The 19,077-nt window shown below is 48.5% G+C and overlaps 1 protein-coding gene, 1 long non-coding RNA gene and 1 pseudogene across 5 annotated transcripts in view; 1 reads left to right on the forward strand and 2 right to left on the reverse strand.

Moving 5' to 3' along the window:
• The window catches only part of GGTA1 (glycoprotein alpha-galactosyltransferase 1 (inactive)), a 74,285-nt gene that overhangs the window by 13,932 nt on the left and 41,276 nt on the right, over positions 1-19,077 (forward strand). For 3 of the 4 annotated variants that reach the window (XM_054727412.1, XM_054727415.1, XM_054727416.1), the window contains exons 2-3: positions 14,863-14,978; positions 15,396-15,450. In XM_054727412.1, coding sequence (XP_054583387.1) covers positions 14,974-14,978; positions 15,396-15,450 — 60 coding nt within the window. In that variant the 5' untranslated portion in view covers positions 14,863-14,973. The remainder of the gene's footprint in view (positions 1-14,862; positions 14,979-15,395; positions 15,451-19,077) is intronic. The other variant, XM_054727413.1, reaches the window with a different exon arrangement.
• On the reverse strand, positions 4,887-5,596 carry LOC103295687 (60S ribosomal protein L19-like; annotated as a pseudogene).
• Positions 12,630-19,077, reverse strand: part of LOC129151677 (uncharacterized) — a 74,857-nt gene continuing 68,409 nt past the window's right edge. The window contains exons 3-5 of the long non-coding RNA XR_008558327.1: positions 18,583-18,832; positions 16,563-16,668; positions 12,630-13,150 (exon numbers count right to left, since the gene is read on the reverse strand). This is a non-coding gene — a long non-coding RNA (uncharacterized LOC129151677). The remainder of the gene's footprint in view (positions 13,151-16,562; positions 16,669-18,582; positions 18,833-19,077) is intronic.

Here is a 19,077-nt window from a genome sequence, read left to right on the forward strand (position 1 = left end):
CTTAGCAGACACTCAGGCAGCACCGTTTAACCCTCACAACCATCCTGCAAGGACAACCCTGCGTGCCCTTCTTCCCACTGGTTTGATAAGGACACTGAGGCGGGTCCTCCTCCTGGGGGCTACCTTTTGGTCCATCTGCCCTTGAGCCAGCCCTGAGCAGAGGGCCCACGGGCCAGGGAAGGTGAACCATTGTGGCTTACACAGGGGGCACCCTGGCAGGCAGACACACTGGCTGCCCTGCAAAGCAGGATTCTTTAAACGTTAGTTCCACATTTCTCTGGGGTGGGGTGTGTTGGAGGAAATGGATTTGCATTGTTTACAAGTGGTGGGCCCCTTCTGGTTTCTGAATTCATTCCATACAAGAACGTTTTCTGGAAATCGGAGGATAGAAATTCACTGACAGTGTCCCTCTCCCAGCTGCAGGGAGTTAAAATCCTAAAAGAACATTGGCCATCCCCACTTTTCTGTAGTTTTCTTTCTCTCTTCAGTTTGTGTTTGAGCTTTTACAAGCCAGGCAGTTTCTTGGGAGGCTTGTTAGAGGATTTATTTTGGTTCCGTTTTTATTTGAAATTCATTTAAATATATATATGAGAACAACTAATCTTAGGAAGGAGGACCTGTTATAATAATGTTATGGTCATAAGGAAACCCCTTAACAACAGTGTGAAATTATTATTGGGTGAAATGTTTGCTGTGTGGAGACCCCAATACTCTGTAACTTCCAAATTGGTGAACACCTCACTATCTTGATGTGAACGCCCTAAGCCCTTACCATAACATTATTATAACGGGACCACTCTGCCTGTCATTTCTTTTGACTGAGCGGTTTGTGGCATACTTTAGTTGGCTTCCTTTTATTAATTAAGTACAGAAAGTATTGCTTACATTTACATGAATTACAGCAATTTAGTTTTGGAAAGTGTCAGATATATTTAATTAAATAGCTTTTTTGTTTGGTTTTAAAAATAATATTTCTCATTGTAGAACATTTGGAAAAAGCAGAGAGGTAGAAAGGATAAAGTGATCACTCTTACAATCTCATTGCACAAAATTCATCACTATTACCACACGACTGTAGTTTATTGTGGTAAAATATCTATAGCATAACATAAAAAGTTACATTTTAAACTCTTCTGTCTCTGAATTTGATTGCTCTAGGTAACTTATCTAAGTAGAATCATACATTGTTGGTCCTTTTTTGTGATGGCTTATTCCACTGAGCATACTGTCTTCAAAATTCTCCCATGTTAAAGGGTGTGTCAGAATTTCCTTTCTTTTTAAGGCTGAATGATATTTCATTGTATGTATGTGTGTACCACATTTTGTTTATCCAATCATTCACCGATGGGCATTTGAGTTGTTTTCCACCTTTTTGGCTATTGTGAATAATGCTGGTTGGGCATTGGTATACAAATACCTCTTTGAGTCTCCTTTGAATTCTTTTATATACATACCCAGAAGTAGGCTGCTGAATTGTATGCTAATTCTATGTTTAATTTTTCGAGGAACCACCACCCTGTCCAATAATTTTGATGTGTAACATCTATAGTTGAGATCATAGTCTATGTACAGTTTTGTATCTGACTTTCTCACTTAATTTTCCATTTTATTAATTATTCTTCAAAAACATTGTTTGTTACAGGTTGCATGGTATTCCATTGCATTGCTATGCCACATTTCCCCCCTCCACTCGTTGGATTTCTGGATCACAGCAAAATATTTTAAATTATGATGATAAAATAACTTGCTTCTGGTAAACAGCCTAATGGTCTCTGTTCATACTTGTTTGAGAAATACTCAACAAAGTTAGATTCCTGCCTTTAAGGAATTAAAAAATTTCTCCTTAGGGGTTCCTGGGGGTCATCCAAGTCATTGGTTTTAAAAGTTCTTTGTAGCCAGGGAAACTTGACTACAAACAAAATACCAGATAAAAGCACAGTGTACAGTGTAATAGCAAGCAGATAAAAGGAGAGAAGACCTAAGAAGGGTGGATAGGGGCTCAGAGATTTGCTCTCTCGACCTTCGCTTCTCCTCTCTGAGGGAGAGTCTGGGAGATCTAGGGAGATTCTGGGGTTCTCTGGCACACAGTTTGAAAACCACCAGTCTGATCCAGCACTTGAAAGATGGGTAGACATCTTGAGAAAGAGGGACTTGCCTGGGGTCAAGTTCATTTTTGAACACTTATTAATTTTCATCTCAACACAAAGCAGCCACTGCCGGCAAGTTGGAATCACTTTGGGAGCTTGTTAAAAATACAGGTTCTCAGGATTCTTCCCTCATCTCCAAAACGGGGGATGTGGATGTGACCAGGACTGGAACCCCCAGCTCCACAGTCCACACTGGCCTCTGTGCGGTGCTTGCCATTCCAGCTCCCTGCATTTACAGGTGCTTGCCCTTCAACCCCACCCACGGAACTCGTACTCATGCTTTGAGGCCCAGTTCAAAAATAGCCTCTTCCTCTTTGAAGCCGGCTGCACAGCCCCATGCAAAACCGCTGACTCCCTCCTCTGTGGCCCCAGAGCACAACATGGGACATCCGTCTCCGCTCAGACTTACTTCTTTCTGCCGTGTGTAATAGCTAATTGCTTCCCGGCCAGGATCCCCGACTAGAATGTGAGCTCCTCTGCATTCCTCACAGTGCCAGGCACACAGTGGGTGCTTTGTGGTTGTTTGTTGAATGGACTTGGATCTGGTACAACCCCATATTTGGAGGATAAGATAGCCAAGGCTCAGATTGTCAACAACTTACAGAAGGTCATACAGCCCATCAGGGCAGTGCCAAGACAGGTACCCGGTTGTCCTGAGGCTCAGCCCTGGGTCCTGGCCAACTGGCAAGGAGAGCAGCTGTCTGGTCTGAGCAGGGAGCACTGGCCCCACTGCCTTGTCTCTGGGTCCTGCAATAGCCCAGGTTGTCTGAAATCCAGAGGGCTCTGCCTGGTTTGTGATTGGTGTATCTGTTTGGATGTCTGGAATTTACTTTATAAACTTTAGATCATAGTCTGTATAATTTCGTATCTTTCATATACAGTAGGGGATACTACATGAGCACCACCTGGACTGAGCCAGTGTGCAGATGCTAAGAAAGCAAGTCCAGTGGGGTGGGGTCAGCCAATCAGCTCTCCAGGATGCAGAGTCTGGGGTGGGAGCCAGCCAGCATCATAGCCAGAGGTGGCTGCTGCAAACCCTCCTGTGATCCCAATTTGCGATCAACAGCTAATGCTTTTCTAATTAGTATACTGGGGGCTAACATTGTTTTTCAGTTGGGGAAAGAAGTGACTTGAATATTATGATGGATATCACACATGGGCTCACACTGCTGAAATAAAAGTATTCATGATATCTATGTATTTATGATGTGTGGGTGGGTTAAAGTAGCTAGTATTCACTCCCATCCTTGCATGAAGATGGGATAGGGTCCCTTACGCAGTACCAGCCAGGAGCTCCGGGTTCTGTGGCATAGATGTGAGACAGAATCCTGCCCCTGGAACCCTAGCACTTGCCTCCACAGGGGTGCCTACCCTTCATAGTGCTGTGGACTCCTTTCACATCTGATGAAGCCTGCAGACAGACCCCTTCTGAGAATGTTTCAAAATGGAAAAATAAAATGGGAAAAATAAAATGGGGAAATGAGTCATATTGAACTATATAGTTATAATGTTCACTATAATTTCAGCTCAAACTGAGTTGCTTCCTCATCTGTAAAATGGGGATGATTCCAGTACTTACCTCACAGAGTTTAGTGAGACTTGAATAATGAGTGTAAAGTGCTTAGAACATGTCCTGGCATGTAGTAAGCGTTCAATAAATGGTAGCACTTGCTGCTGCTGCTGCTGTTGTTGTTGTTGTTGTTGTTATTATTATTATTATTATTATTATTATTATTAAAGGTATAGATTTCTGCTCTTCAGGAGTTCACAATTAAAGATAGAATGAAAGGTGTAGGACTACAGCCTGATGAAGGGCTAGAGAGAGTGAAATGGCTTCTGGCTAAGAGTGCACCATGCTTTTGTGTCAGCCCGACTTGGGTCAGACCTTAGCAATCTGAGCATGGGAAAGAGATATCCCCTCTCTGAGCCTCAGCTTTCTCCCCTGTAAAATGGGGACTCTGGTAGAATCTACTTGACAGGGACACTGTGAGCTACACCTCCTTCCCTTCCATCAGCCAGTTAAATCATATGTCCCTAATTAGCCATATCTCCATCCTTCACTTTCTGCACCTCCCCTCCACAAGTCAGTCCCTAACTGCCAATGAATCCAGCGGATTGCCATCTCTGCCACTGTCCCTGGGATGCTGAATGGGATTGTGTAGCTGCTCTGTTACAACCTCAGCAGGGTCGCAGGGCTGCTTGGCACCCTGTGTCCTGGTCCCTGGTCAGTGTCCTCGTCTCTTGTCTCTCAGTGCTCATGGCATCTGCTCCTCACCTGGGTGGCTCTCAGGCTGCTAGCCCCACCTGCTCTCATCATGCATCACCTAGCTTCCTATTTCATAGGAAAAGTGAGGCCAGAGAGAACAACACTCTGAACTTCCTTCTCACTCCTTTAAAATGTGACTGAATGTTCACCCATCTTTGGGACTTAAGGAGAAAACAATTCTACAGGACAATGGGAAAGTGTTCTTGCCTCTACTTCACTTTCCTTTATTCTTGCAGGGCTCTCATGATGAGGAGGGTAAAGGTTTTATAGGGAAGTGGGTAGACTAATATCTAGAGAATATGCTACTCTGTGTAAGATGGATGGAGTAGGTTATGCTGCATTAACAAACAACCCCTAAATCTTAGAGGGCAAATCCACAAAAGTTCATTTCTGATTATAATTAATATGAGCATCCTGGATCACCTGGGGGCTGTGGTCTTCATTTAAGGAGCCAGGCTGATGGAGCAATCACCTTCTTTTTTTTTTTTTTTTTTGGTAGATGAAGGCTACTTTTATTAAATGACTGAACCATGTAATTGCCAAGGCCACTATGTACAGGTGTACAGGTAAGAGAGGGGAAGCTTTATTTCTTGGTCTCTTCCTCCTTGGACAGAATCTTGATGATCTCCTCCTCCTTGGCCTGGAGCCGCTCTTCACGGCGCTTGCAGGCTTCCTTGGTCTTAGACCTGCGGGCCTCGGCCTGGTCAGCCAGAAGCTTCTTGCGAGCCTTGTCTGCCTTCAGCTTGTGGATGTGGTCCATGAGAACCCGCTTGTTTTTGAACACGTTACCCTTCACTTTGAGGTACAGGCTGTGGTACATGTGGCGGTCAATCTTCTTAGATTCGCGGTATCTTCTGAGCAGCCGGCGAAGAATTCTCATCCTCCTCATCCAGGTTACTTTCTCAGGCATTCGAGCATTCGTTTACCTATGCCCATATGCCTGCCCTTCCTGTGGGCGAAGGTGTTTTTCCGGCATCGAGCCCGGGAATGGACAGTCACAGGTTTTCGTATGATCAGCCCATCTTTGATCAGCTTCCGAATCTGCTGCCAGGAGTTGGCATTGGCGATTTCATTGGTCTCATTGGGGTCCAACCAGACCTTCTTTTTGCCACAGCGGAGGACGCTGGAGGCAAGCCTCTTCTGAAGCCTGAGCATACTCATGGCTGCTGCCGCAGCGGCGAAAGGAAAGCAGCAATCACCTTCTTGAATGTACTCCATGGCAGAGAGAAAGAGAGCCCTAGAAGGTCTTTCACTGGCAATGAAATGCTAGTCACGTGGTCCTATCCAACCACAAGGAAACCAAGAAATGACACCCTCCTGTGAAGGTGGAGAGCCGGAAATGTGTGGTAGTACATTAGGAGTACCCCAGGTAGAGTATTCCCCCTGTGCTTAGCATGCTAACATCAACTCGGCAAGCTGCTGCAGTCACCAACCTGGTTGCACAGACAAAACAGTCTCTAGGTTTTCCACTGACTGCCGAGAAACCGCATGGAGAGAGGAGAAAGTCCAAAGCCACCTCTCAGCCCCAAGTGCTCAGCAGAGGAACAATAAGGCACCTACAACTGCCAGTGTCTCAGCAAAGAATGCAGCAGCCATGAAAAGAGAGCAGGTGATACTGCCAAGAGCTCTAGGTGCTAGACCCATGGGGAAGGCAGAGGCAATGGGGTCCAATCAGGGTTTCCACACTACATTTTCCAGAACAGACCCGTGTGATGTTTCCTAAGTGGGGCACATATTTTGGTGTTTTTACTCCATTTCTGAGCTATTTTATGTCTGTGTTCGAGTGAGGGATGTTCTTTCTGAATTGAATATCTGCAGTCCACACACAATGCTCACCTTTTTGCTGTGGCATTCCCCAACTCATTCAAGAGCAGTGTGGGTGGGGAAGGGAAGTCATGTGGCCACCCTGGCAGTTGCTTCTGGAGGGTTTTCAGGTGGGTCCAGATAAGGGAACTCTGGAAGAAGACCGTTGACTGCAGGCGCCCAGCCCTGTCCCTGCGCTCATCAGTTTCCTGTGCTGTGGTTAAGAGGCAACTTGTCCGGGAGAGATGTCATACCTGGACACCCGTCTCGGGCTCCTCCTGTCATTGCTGAGTGGCCTGGATAGGTCATTTCCCTTCCTTGGTGCCTCAGTTTTCTCATCTGTAACATGAAGCCATTCAGAAGACTGAGGACATGCTTGAGAGGAGAGTGACCTCCAGCCACATGGGCAAGGTGGCATGTGCGGCTGCCCTCTGAGTCCTCCAGAAGTCCATGGAGCTTAGAGTAGGGAACGCCTGAATGTTTGGGGGTCACAGGACATTCACCCCAGTTTGCATGCGTTTGGTCGCGGGAAAGTTGTGTTCTGGGCTCAGCTTCCCACTAGAGGCCATATTGGCCGATCCTTGTGGACCTAGTAGTCTGAACGGTGCCTGGCACATGATAGGTGCCTATATTAAAGACATATTTATTGAATGAATGAATGAATAAACAAATTAACATATTACACCCTTCAACTCTGAATCAGTGACGTGCAGATTTTCTGTGGGGCAGGAGGCGGTTGGAGAAATTCGTGGCTACAGTCCCCAGCTAAGTCACCTCGGGCACGTCACCGGACTCCTGTGCACGTGGTACGAGGAGCACCCACCCTGCCTCACAGGTGGTTGTAGGGGCTCCAGCTGGCAGGAGGATTTGAAAACACCTTGTATAAAGGAGACGGGAACATAGTGCACTCTTTGTGGACACAGAAAAGTGGTGCCAGAGCCTGTGAGGTGGAGAGTTCTGGAATAATCATTAATGGGAATTGAATAGCTACAATTTATGGGCTACTTGCTCCAATACCAGGCCCCATGCCAAGCACTTTATGTGACCATCTCATTTACCTTGGTCTAAGAGAGAGGCATTGTTATTCTCATTTTACAGAGCCCAGAAGACTTAAGTGATTGCCCAAGGTCATGCATTTCGCCAACACCCCGGCCTATCTCTAACTTCTGTGGGAGCCTGCATCCTGCCCCATGAGGAGGTGGAGACAGTCCCGTCTCTTAGGCACCAGTGATAATAATACAGGTTGCTTCTTTCTAAGTTCCTAGTAGGTGCTAGACACTTTATAGATGTTATTGGTCATCCTTTCAACAACTCAAGGAGAAGGAATTATTCTCCCCGGTTCACAGATAAGTAAACAGAGGCTCAGAGAGAATGAAATGATTTATCCAGGGTCACACAGCAAGAAAGTAGGGGCAATAGGATTTGAACCCAGAAGACTGTGCCATTGGCCAGCCAGATGGGGGCAGGGACTGAGAGCTGGCCCCTTGAGAGCCTGAACCTGCCTCTGGGAGGGAGGACAGGAAACAGCCTGAAAACTTTCATTTCCCCCATGTGAAATGCCCCTGGCTAGCTCCAGGCCTTTTAGCTGGGGAGGAGAAGGCTTCTTTAGAACTTGACTCTCAGCAGTTCTGATGGTAGCTGGGTAAGCCTTGGATTAGGCAGTCCTTCTGGTCTCCACCCAAAGCCATGCTCTCCTCTCCTGACTTCTCCACAAGAGCCTCATCACGTGCCTGCGGCTCAGGAAACACCAACAGCTCCTCTGCAGGGGGTCTCCGCCTGGAGTCTGTGGCTGGGTGTGAAAGGTGATATGACTGGGTCTGGGTGAGGCCATGCACCCCTGGGTCTGGGAGAGGCCACGCACCCCTGGGTCCGGGTGAGGCCTTGCGTCCCTGGGTCCGGGTGAAGCTGGATCCCGGGTCCGGGTGAGGCTGTGTGCCCCTGGATTTGGGTGAGGCTGGGTCCTGGGTCTGGGTGAGGCCACACGCCCCTGGGTCTGGGAGAGGCCTCACGCCCCTGGGTCCGGGTGAGGCTGGGTCCCGGGTCTGGGTGAGGCCGTGCGCACCTCAGTCCAGGTGAGGCCACGCGCCCCCTGGGTCTGGGTGAGGCCACGTGCCCCTGAGTCCGGGTGAAGCCGTGCCCCTGGGTCCGGCCAAGACCAAACCAGAGGGAGTCGGACCTGCATTACCACCATTTGTCCACCATTCAGAGCTGAGGGGTCAGTGCCGACATGTACACATAAGGAACTGGTGGACATTGATATTGGGTCTCAAAAGAACTGTTGGTGCAGAAAGAAACTCACTACAGACTGATTCATTTGCTTGTCAGCATAACTATTATTGCTCGTCTCACATTCAGTTCTTATAAGTATATCTCTAGTGACACATGATCTCGCTCATGTAGGGGAAATGATGAACAACATAGACTGATGAACAAGAACAGAACCAGAAACAAGGAGGCATCGATCGGACTATCAGGCCTCAGAGGGAGGATAGGGGAGGGTGGGGGGAGGGGGGGGAGATCAAACAAAGGACTTGTATGCATGCATACGAGCCTAACCAATGGTTAAGGTCAACAGGGGGTTGGGGCATCCGTGGGGAGGGGTGTGGGATGGGAATGGGGGGATGAGGACAAATATGTGACACCTTAATCAATGAAGAAATTTAAAAAAAAGAAAGGTGATATGAACCCCAGAACTGGGATACAATGCAGAGTAAGACACACCAGTTCAACCGTTCCATCCAACAGAGGGGGCTGGTGGGAATCAACCAGGCGTAGCAGAGAGCCACCTGGGGCTGGTGGCAGAGCAGGGAATAGAACTTCTGTGTGTGCCACACCTCTGTTTGCCTGGCAGTCCTTGGGGTTCTTAGATCACTGCACCCTTGCCAGCACATGTCTAGGCCTCCTTCTCTCTTCCATAGGCAAATAGGGCCACAAGCGGTCTGATAAGAGCACTGCGGGGGCAGGAAGGCAAGCTCAGAACCTAGACTGGACCAAAGCGCAGCTTACCCAACTCTGCCCTGCAGCCCTCACGCTGTGTCCTGGCAGCCTTTCTAGTCTTCGCACTTTTGTTCTGGTTCTCCTGCTTCTGGGCTGTCCCACTCACTCAGGTTTCAGGGAGGTGCCCATTAAGGACGCCCCGCTTTGCCCTCAGTCAGCACACATCAGACCTGCCCACTCTTGCCTTCTGCTGGCACCTTCCAAATCGGGCTCCACCCTGGATGTTGTCTCTCTAGGATGTCTTTGCTGAGCTGACTGGCCTCAGCAGGTTCTTCAAACTCAACACATGTAGAAAGAAACTCATCAGCTTTCCCCCACTTCCAATTCCTTCCACTCCATTTTCCAGTTAACAGCAACGCCATCCACTCTCCCACTTCAATCAGAAACCTGGTAACCAGCCCAGGCAGTTGGGCAAACTTCAGTGAGCTTTGGGAGACCTCGGCAGACACAGATTCCTGGGCCTTCCCTGCGCGGTCTGATTGGTTGGGGCTGGGTGGGCTTGATCTCTGTATTTCTCAGGCTCCCAGGTGATGCGTTCACGAGCCACACTTTGAGTAGCATTGGACTGGACTCTTATCTGTTTCACTCCCTTGATCCCGCTGCTCACTATTATTGTTGATATCATTATTGCCGTCAATTTTAAAAGTAGGTCAAATGTACTGAACGCTTGGGTGCCAAGCACTGTACTAGGCATGCATTTAGCCTACAGAGATGTATGAAAGCCAGGTGCTATAATAGGTACTTTCACGTGGTACAAAACATACGAAAGTATCCGCCCATGGCATGGACATTCTGGTAGAGGAAGAAAGAAATTTAAAATGTAAATAAGTAAACTACAAAAGGAAAGGCATTTTAAATCCAGGAAGTTCTCACCAAGAAGGTGGCATTGATGCCAAGTTGGAAAGATAATTGATTTCATGTAACCCCAGGTCTCAAGATGCCCCTTCCTTCATTTCTCTCAATGCTGCTGTTTCCCATCTCAGTCCCTGGGTTCAGGTCTCCACTCCTTCACCTGGACATCAGCCAGCAGTCCCCTGGCTGGCTTCCTTGGCTGGAGATTTTCCTTCTCCCACCCACACTCAGCCTGCAGTCACCTAATTCTTCTCAATAAAGCAAATCGTGTCATTACCCTGGCCTGATATCACTGAAGGAGTCCCAGCACCATCAGCATGAGATGCAGATACCTCAGCACAGTGGGGATTCAAGGCTCCTGGTGACGATTCTGCACGCCCCCCAGCTTCTCTGCCACCTGCACACCCCACCCACTTTGTCTTCATACTTCAACAGCTCTGAATTAGAACTTGTCAACTGCCTACTTTGTCCCCCAAACTTATCACCAACCCTCCCATTCTGTATCTTTCTGTTTTGCACAAGGGGAAGCACCTTCTGCCCGTCTTAGGGGAACCCCTCCATCCTCCCCCAAAGGGTTGCTCTTCCTCCCTGTCCTTTCCCTCCTCTGAATCTCCAAAGCCCTTCTCTCCTTGACTCTGTCTCATCAAGGCATTCCCACTGCCCGCAGTGTACTCCGGAGTCATCTGCCTTTTCCTCTAGGACCTCTCTGGCTGTCACCCTCTGGTAAGAAAGGGGTCCTTACACTTACTGACATCACTGCCTCACCCGAGGTTCATTCCCTGACCCACTGCAACCTGGCTCCTGGCTTCAGATATAGAAACAGAGGCACCGAAAAGTTAAGTTACCCAGGATTGCATAGCATAAGAGGCAGAGCTGGGGACGCAAATCCAGCCAGCCTGGCCTCAGGGTATCTGCTTGTAAGCATCGCATCTACCACCGCTCATCCACCTCGAGAGGTGGGGATGATGGTTATCCCCGACACAGAGGAGGAAACCAACCAAACTGTTCTGTCACAGGCAAGCATCAGCCAACGTGTCCTTTGTGGCTGCCCTAAACATGTTTAGGATTAAACAAATAGCGACAGCCTACAACGTTTGGTCTGTAGTGTTCTTTGCCAAGAACAGCTAATCCTCGTATCCTCACAGGTAAGCAAGGTGGGGATCTTGACTTCATTTTCCCCAACAAGAGGTTGTTTGGGATGCAAGCCAGGGTGTCCCCACCCAGGCCGTAGCCTCCTTGGTCGCAACTCCCAGGCCCTGCACTTGTTTGACTCGGGGTCTGGCAGATGGGCAGATACTGCGTGCTGGTTGCTATCTGACAGATCCAGATCCATGGCTGTTTAGACTGGAGGGGGCCTTAGTGACCCATCGAATGATAAGGTTAGAATGATGAGATTAGTCAGCCCTGCCAGGCACCTTGCTAAGCTCTTACCTGGACAGCCTCTGGCCTCCTTTTATCAGCAGAGCTATATGGCCAAGGCTCATTTGCTGTGGTTCTCTGCCTCTCACTTAAGGAATAGCCAAAAGTGTGTGCTCCTTTTTGGGGAATCTGAGCATGAGAGTATGTCAGGGAAGGAGGAAGATCAGGTTGGATACTCTAGTTCAATTTACTGCCTTCCAGTTTGCAGGCTCTGTCCAGCTGTGGTTAAACAGCCTGGAGTCCACTAGAACAGCCTCTAGAATGTCCCCTGGACGCAGCTGAGGGAAAGAGCAATGCCAGACCCACAGCTGGTGACAGTGAGCAAGTCACCGAGGCTGCCAGAGCCTCCCTTGCTCCCTGACCACCAGTGGGGGATCCCGAGGATCACTCAGAAAAGGAGAGGCTGCTTTATAAACTGAAAAAATGGGAGACCCATCTGACCCATGATCCGCGCTCGCTCGTCAAAAGGACCAGTTTATCTTAGCCCAGCTCCTTATCCTCCAAACTCTGTTATCTTTCCTATTGCATTGACCTTAAGTCCAGATTCATGGATGGATTAATGCAACAGATCTTCCCTGAACCCCTAGTGAGGTGCTTGGTGGTGCTTGGTATTGGGGCAGGGAACACAAGTGAAGGAAAAGGCAGGGCTGTCCATTATCCTGTGGCCCTTGAGCCAGTGTCAGGGGAAGACAGAATGCCCCAGAGAAGGCAGCTTTCAGCAGGAAGGTCCCTGGCCATTTTTGTTTTTAACATAGACATGGAAAAGTCCCATGTGTGATGAGTAAGTGGACATAACCGTGTAACTATTACCCAGCTCAAGGAACAACATGATCAGTCCCCTCCCAGTCCACCACCCCCACCCTGACTTCTAACACCATAGATAGGGTTTGCCTATTTTTGAACTTGATAAAAACGGAACCTTCCAGGGCTTCTTTCACTCAATGCTGTGTGTGTGAGATTCATCCTGTTGATGTTAGCTGTCACTGGTTCATTCTCAGTGCTGTGTGTCGAATCCCGATGCGATCACAAAGGATCTGCTTTTTGGAGTTTTGTTTTGGTTTTGATAACTAACCATGTTTAAAAAGCCATAGCCAGTATTACAAAAACAAAACATTTAGAGTAAGATTTATGAATGCAAGCATCGTTTATTTTTTTTTGCTTTCTCTACGTAATCATCTTTGCAATGCTAAAAGTAACTTCCAACTGTGGTTCTTTTGAGAAGCTGCAGGTGCACACAGATGATCTGCTGATTTATCTTCTCCAAGTATTCTTTGGAAGCAGTCGGACGAGGCTTGATCATAGGAGAATCCAGGGTCCAGTTTGCTAAGCAGACTTCTCCATGGACTCCCACAAACTGGAATGCTTTCACCAGGCAGAGGCCCACTGGGAGATCATTGGCATTCAAATGCTTGATGACTCCATTGGGGTCAGCTAGGAAGAGACCTCTTCGTGCAAGACCAGGACCTTCTAGCAGCACACCTTAGTCTCGGGAAGTCTGTTTAGTCAAATCTGACAGTAGTTCAATGTTCATGCGGCCCGAACAGCCATTCTCCCTCAGTGCGGTGATCCAGGCTAGATGGCTGTAGTGGGGAATCCGCTGACCTTGCAACAGCTTCACAGTTCTCATCGTGAAACTCACTGGCTTTGTCATGAAAAGCAATAATCTCTGTAGGGCCCACCACGTGAAATCCAAAGGAGGGAAGAAGAGCATCAAATATTAGTATTTCTCCCTTAAGTCGTCCAGGCTTAGTTCTTTGAACTCTCCTTTGACAAGGCTGTACCCTTAAAACAGGGTGTGTGCTGGGTGACCGCAGGAGCACGGGATGAGGAACTAGTGTTAAAAGCAAATTTTGCTCGACTGCAAGGAAACCACAATACATTTGCCAAGCACGTTCTGCTAGAAGCAGCAGGCCTATGGGCTGCCAAGGCAGAGATGCCCCCAGGAATGGGCCCCACAAGACTAGCCACTGAATTGAGCAACCTCCCTCACCTAGGGGAAGATGAGGGAGGGGAGGACCAAAGCCTCAGGAAGAATGAGATAGGGGCTGTGGGGGTGGGGTGGAAAGCTGGATCTGTTCCACTGAGGGCTTGGGGTTGCTTTCAGTTTTGGGTGCCCTATTAATGTTCCAGTCCATGTCTCTTGGTGAGCTTATGTGAGTTTTATTTGTGGTGTAGACCTAGAGTGGAATGACTGGGTCATAGGTATGCATTTGTTCAGTTTTGATAGATACCAGCAGGAAGGATTTAAGCAAGTTGTTAGAATTTCCAGACCCTAAAGGTCCTGGTCAACCAACTCCTGCCCCAGGGGAGGAGCTGTGAAGTGGGCTTTGGAGAAGGGGAGGGAAGATGCTGGATTAGGCAGCCCTTAGGGATGGGGGTGGCCAGTCCTTGGCTTCTTCCTGTCGGGTTTTGGTCCCCTCTTCTTAGTCTGGGGTTTCCAGACTGTACTCCTGAGAGCTGTCTGGGGCTACTTGGGAGGGGAGGCGTAAGGGGGCTTTGAGCTTCACTTCCCTGCTTCGGCCACAGCACTCCGTTGACCTTTGTTTCACACAGCGGAGTTCTGAGAATGACTTCATGTGTTTTTGAGAGTTTTCCTGCCGTGTTTGAAAATGCACTGCTCTAAGGTCCCGTCCAGCCGGGAAATTCTATTTTGGGAACAGGAGGTGGGTGTGGAAAGGGTTAAGCATTATTCAGCCAAAGAGCCAGTTGGCCTTTTAAAGTTCTTCTAGCTCGGTTTGCAAAGCGGGAGATCTCACTCATAACATTCTATAAAAATAGTGTTCAAACAAAACAGCTTCCAAAGTCTAAAGCAGCGGTCGCCAACCTTGCGGACCTCACGGACCACCAGTGGTCCACAGACCACTGGTTGGCGACCACGGGTCTAAAGGATGCGGAGGCCAGGCTTCTCTCTGAGGAACATATAGGCAGCATTTCAGAGACAGTCTTGAGGACATTGTATTTCACCCATCCCGCTACATTAAAAAGTTTATTTTATTTTATTTTAGTTTAGTTTAGTTTAGTTTAGTTTGATTTTGTATCTCCATTGGCTGTTCCTAATAGTAGTCACTTGGGGTTGTTTGGGTTCAGGACAGTTCCCAGTTTTGCCAAGGAGTGGTGACATGGGCGGCCTGTGTCCCTCTCTGGGGTGGTGGCCTTCCCTCCTCCGACAGCAGGCCTAGTTTGGACCCGTAGTTTCACTTGAAGGAGGCCGGGCTGTTCATGGGCCCAGAAAGAAATATGCTCTGCCTTGGCATGTAGCTCTTAGTCAACAGTCTGATAAACAGCTATTTCCCAGGGCTAGCAGGGAACAAAGCCTCTAGCTGCTCTGGGATTTGTCTGCCCCACTCTTCCTGAAACAGCTGTTTATTCTTTTGACAGGAGTTGGACCACAGCACCTTCCCTTCCTCCCAGCCCTGCCTCCTTCTGTAGAACGGAGCTCAACAGGACTTTGTTATTTTGCCTTTTACTCTGAGGGGAGAGAAGCAGACGATGAGGTATGTGAAATGTTGGAATGATTTACTTCTGTCTTGTTGGGGTCACTGGGGGAACTGAGCAGGCAGCAGTGAGGATCTACCTGGGGGAGGACCCTCGCTCTCCCCTAACCTCTTGCTGGTCCCCCCCCTCAGTAGTTCCAGAAGAAGCCAAAGTCCTTCTGTCCCCGGCAGGGGATCTAGAAGTGGGAGCTAGTGGATGTTGGCTCAGGGACGTCACTGTAAGTTTTCCTGGATTTGGCTTCCCCTGGCAGGACCTCTCGGGCTGTGGCTGCAGCCTGGGGTTTTTTCTGCAGGACGCAGGGTGATAGTGCAGGGGCCACGTAGGAGGATGTGGAGCCCTCTCCATGCAGTAGACTCTTTGTTTACTTTACCTTCTTTCTCTTGGAAAAACCCTTGCACAATGTTGGGGTCATGCAGCAAGGCAAAGCTGGCTGGATCCAGGCTTCAGATTTCAGAAGGGACTCGAGAAAAGGTACGACAAGATGTATCTCAGAGAACAGGTTGTACTGTTGGTGACGGCTGGAGTGACACTTAGCCTTGTATTTAGTCTGAGACTTGTCTGTGAGTTTCCTCCGTCTGTGTTTACCCTGACCCTCATAATGAAAAATATAACTGGAAACAGCCTTCTATGCACTCTTTTTTTCCAGGAATTATACCATGTTTCTTCCAATGGGGAGCATTTCCCTATAATGCCCACCAATTTATTTATTTATGTAAACATTTAATTATTTATTTTATCGAGAAAGGGGGGGAGAGAGAGAGAGAGAGAGAGAGACAGAGAGAGAGACAGAGAGAGAGAGATTGACTTGTTGTTCCAATTATTTATGCATTCATTGTTTGATTCCTCTATGTCCCTGATGAGGATCGAACCCAAAACCTTGGTGTATTGGGACAACACTTTAGCCAGTTGAGCTACCCGGCCAGGGCCTACGCCCACCAACTTAGAGAAGTTTTGGGGTAAAGCAGCACTCTCCCTCTTCAGCTCCAGCACAGCCCCCTGTCAGGAGCTGGGCCTGGGAGTCATAGGGTCTGCTTTTCAAATTGGCATCTCCGTCTGGGTGAGCCTGCCACCTCAGCCTCCGCTAAAGCTCAGTTTCCTCAGTGAAAAAGCCGCGGCACTGACCATGAGGAGGGATGGACAGATGGAGTGAGTGAGTGAGTGAGTGAGTGAGTGAGTGAGTGAGAAGGACCTGCACCAGGCACACAGGAGATGCCTGGGAATGGCAGAGGAGCCAGTGCTCCTCAGCAGGTCGAAGGGGAAGCCAGGCCCTCAGTGAGGCTAGCCCCTCATTGGCTAGCTTTGGGCCAATCACTATGTGATAATCAGGAGAGGCAAAAAGAGAGAATGCCCCAAAGAGACCTGAGTGATTAGTCCATTGTAAGCCCTCAGGTTTTCTAAGAACAGAGTGGTGAAAATGGTGGGCACCGGAGGCCAATGTCCTGGATCTGGACCTGAGTCCCGGCTCTACCACTTTATGCTCAGTGACATTGGGCAAGTTACTTAACCTCTCTGAGCCTCTATTTTCATATATTTAAAATGGGGATAATTCTAGAGTGACTTCACAGGGTTGCTGTGAGGCTTACCTTGAGAAACTGCTGACAAAGTGGTTAGCCCAGAGCCCGTCCTGATTTAGTCCGAGAGCATCCAAGTGTTGTTAGGGCCTGAAGCCTATTCAATTTTCAGGGTCTTCTTTAGAGAAAGAAGGAAAAATTGCAAATACTATATTAGTAATGGAAATGGATATAGTTGACCCTTGAACAACAAGGTTTTGAATTGCGTAGGTCCACTTATACATGGATTTTTTTCCCCAATAAATACTGTAAACATATTTTTCTTAACATTTTCTTTTCTCTAGCTTATTGTAAGAATACAGTATGTAATACATATAACATACAAATATGTGTTAACAGTTTATGTAATTGGTAAGGCTTCCATCAATAGTAGGCTATGAGTAGTTAAGTTTTGGGGGAGTCAAAAGTTATATGCAGATTTTCAGCTGCAGGGGTTCAGCACCCCTAATCCCTGCATTGTTCAAGGGCCAATTTTATTTAGAATATGAGCAGACATATCACAAAAATTACAAAAACTGACAGATACTCCAAATAGGACAAAATCCAGACAACAACATCATAATGAAATAATGTGAAAACAATGTAAAAATGATTAGCATTACTTAAGTGTCTAATGCACCAGTCATATTTTGGCTGCACACACTTGGGTTGCCTTGTCCGACAGTGATTTTGTAGTATCATTCTTAATAGAGACAAAAGAAAGACAAGCCAGTTTTGCCTCTAGCAGTGGTTAATCAGCGGTTGTTTTTATTACTGAGCGTTTAGAAAAGTTTCCTTCAGCTTCACAACTTGTTATTGGAGGTGCCTCATGTGGAAGCCTTTTGGCAGTTTCTTGCTCAGGTGGCTTCAGGCCAGAGCACCAGACAACACAACTCTTGATCCTGATCCTGGATGGGGTCGTTTGGAGGATGTGGGCATGAAGTCTTGACCATCAAGACCCCTGAGTGGGTAGCAGAGCAGCCTCTAGTTCAGCTCTTTCTCCTTTCGATAAAAGGAAGGGCTCCTGTGTGTTACAAGGTCCACCTAGGTTCAGTTGTTACAGGGACCCAGGCGGGTGTGCAGCCCCAGACCAAGCCCCAAGGCTGGAGTGACTCCCCCAGGCAGGGGACATTCCTCACTCTGGGAAGTATTAAGGCCTTCCCTACCCCGCCCCCCCATTCTCCCCGCAACCCACTCTGCAAGGGGCCTGATGCCAGGCTTTATTAGCTTCTGGGTAAGTAGGCCTCTTGGCTCAACTCCGGTTGGCCAGTAATCTTATCATTTGATCGGTACTTGAAGGAACCTATGGGGCCATTGCAGCGAGATGTGCTCCACGTGGCTAAGTGAACTACCCTCTTATAATGAGACGTCCAGCCGTGGCTGACTTCTCATCCAGGGCCTGGGTCAATTAGGAAGGTCTCTCATGGAAAGTTAGTTCCGAATGACTTGTTTCAGGGATGGGGAGACTAAGGCCAGAGAAACCCCTGACCCCAGTTTCCAACGAAGATTAGCCTCAGCTTCCTTCCCCGACCAACCTGAGTTCCAGGCAGTGGGGCAAATACGGGGAGCAGCTGAGCCCCGAGTCCTGGGTGGTGGTGAGGGGAGCTGACTGTCACAAGTCACAGTGGGGATGGGGGTGGGCTTGCCTTGAGCTTCTGTGTGGTGCTGCCCTGGGGGCCCACCGCCTCTCAGATGAAGCCACCTCTCTGCCTTCAGAGCCACACAGTAAAAAGCGTCATCACTGTGGCTGCCATCAGGGGAGCAATTACTGACCACGGGCACAATGTGCTTCCTACACCCGGTGTCCTTTCGAACTTTCGAGACCCCCAGAGGAGGATGCTTGATGCTGCATTTTTTTGTGTGAGTAGCGGCTCAGAGAGTTGGAAAACTTGCCCAAGGCCTACGGCCAGGACTGCTGATATGAGTCAGTGCTGGCCTCATTTCTACCTGGAATGCTGGATCTAAACATTGCAGTGGAGGGTGTGGAGGACAGTGGACAGTTTTTCCCAAGGTCTTTAATGCCCAATTCTCCTGCGCATTCCCCGCCTCTTACCTGTTCACAACACTTGTCACTCAGAATCTTTGACTCCATCTCCATCGTCGTCCGGGAGTGAGTGAGGCTGGAGAGAGCAGGGGATGGGGTCCAGGGCTGGGGGAGGGGCCACGGGCAGCGGAGGATTCTTCAGCTGCGGGAAGGTTTGGTTTCCTCTGCCACTGCTGTCCCCCTGCAATTCCGGCTCCTGGAGATAATGGCTTTTCCAGGGCTTCCAAGCTGTTACTCAGCTGAGACCTTCACCTTTCCCCTGACACGAGATGAAGAAAACAAGGTCCACGGTCCACTGCAATTCCTTTCAGAGAGGATTTCTGTTTATAATCCCAGAAGGAAGTTGTGTGTGTGTGTGTGTGTGTGTGTGTGTGTGTGTGTGTTGTTCTGTGTGGGACAGGTCGGGGAGGAGGGTAAGGAAGAATTAATTTATGAGCCACTCGAGGGAAATAGAAGCGGAAAAGGAAGACGAGAAGGGTAAAGCTGGGAAGGTGGAGAAATAAC

Source organism: Eptesicus fuscus, chromosome 15, assembly GCF_027574615.1.
Source record: "Eptesicus fuscus isolate TK198812 chromosome 15, DD_ASM_mEF_20220401, whole genome shotgun sequence".
In the NCBI taxonomy this organism is placed as follows: domain Eukaryota; kingdom Metazoa; phylum Chordata; class Mammalia; order Chiroptera; family Vespertilionidae; genus Eptesicus; species Eptesicus fuscus.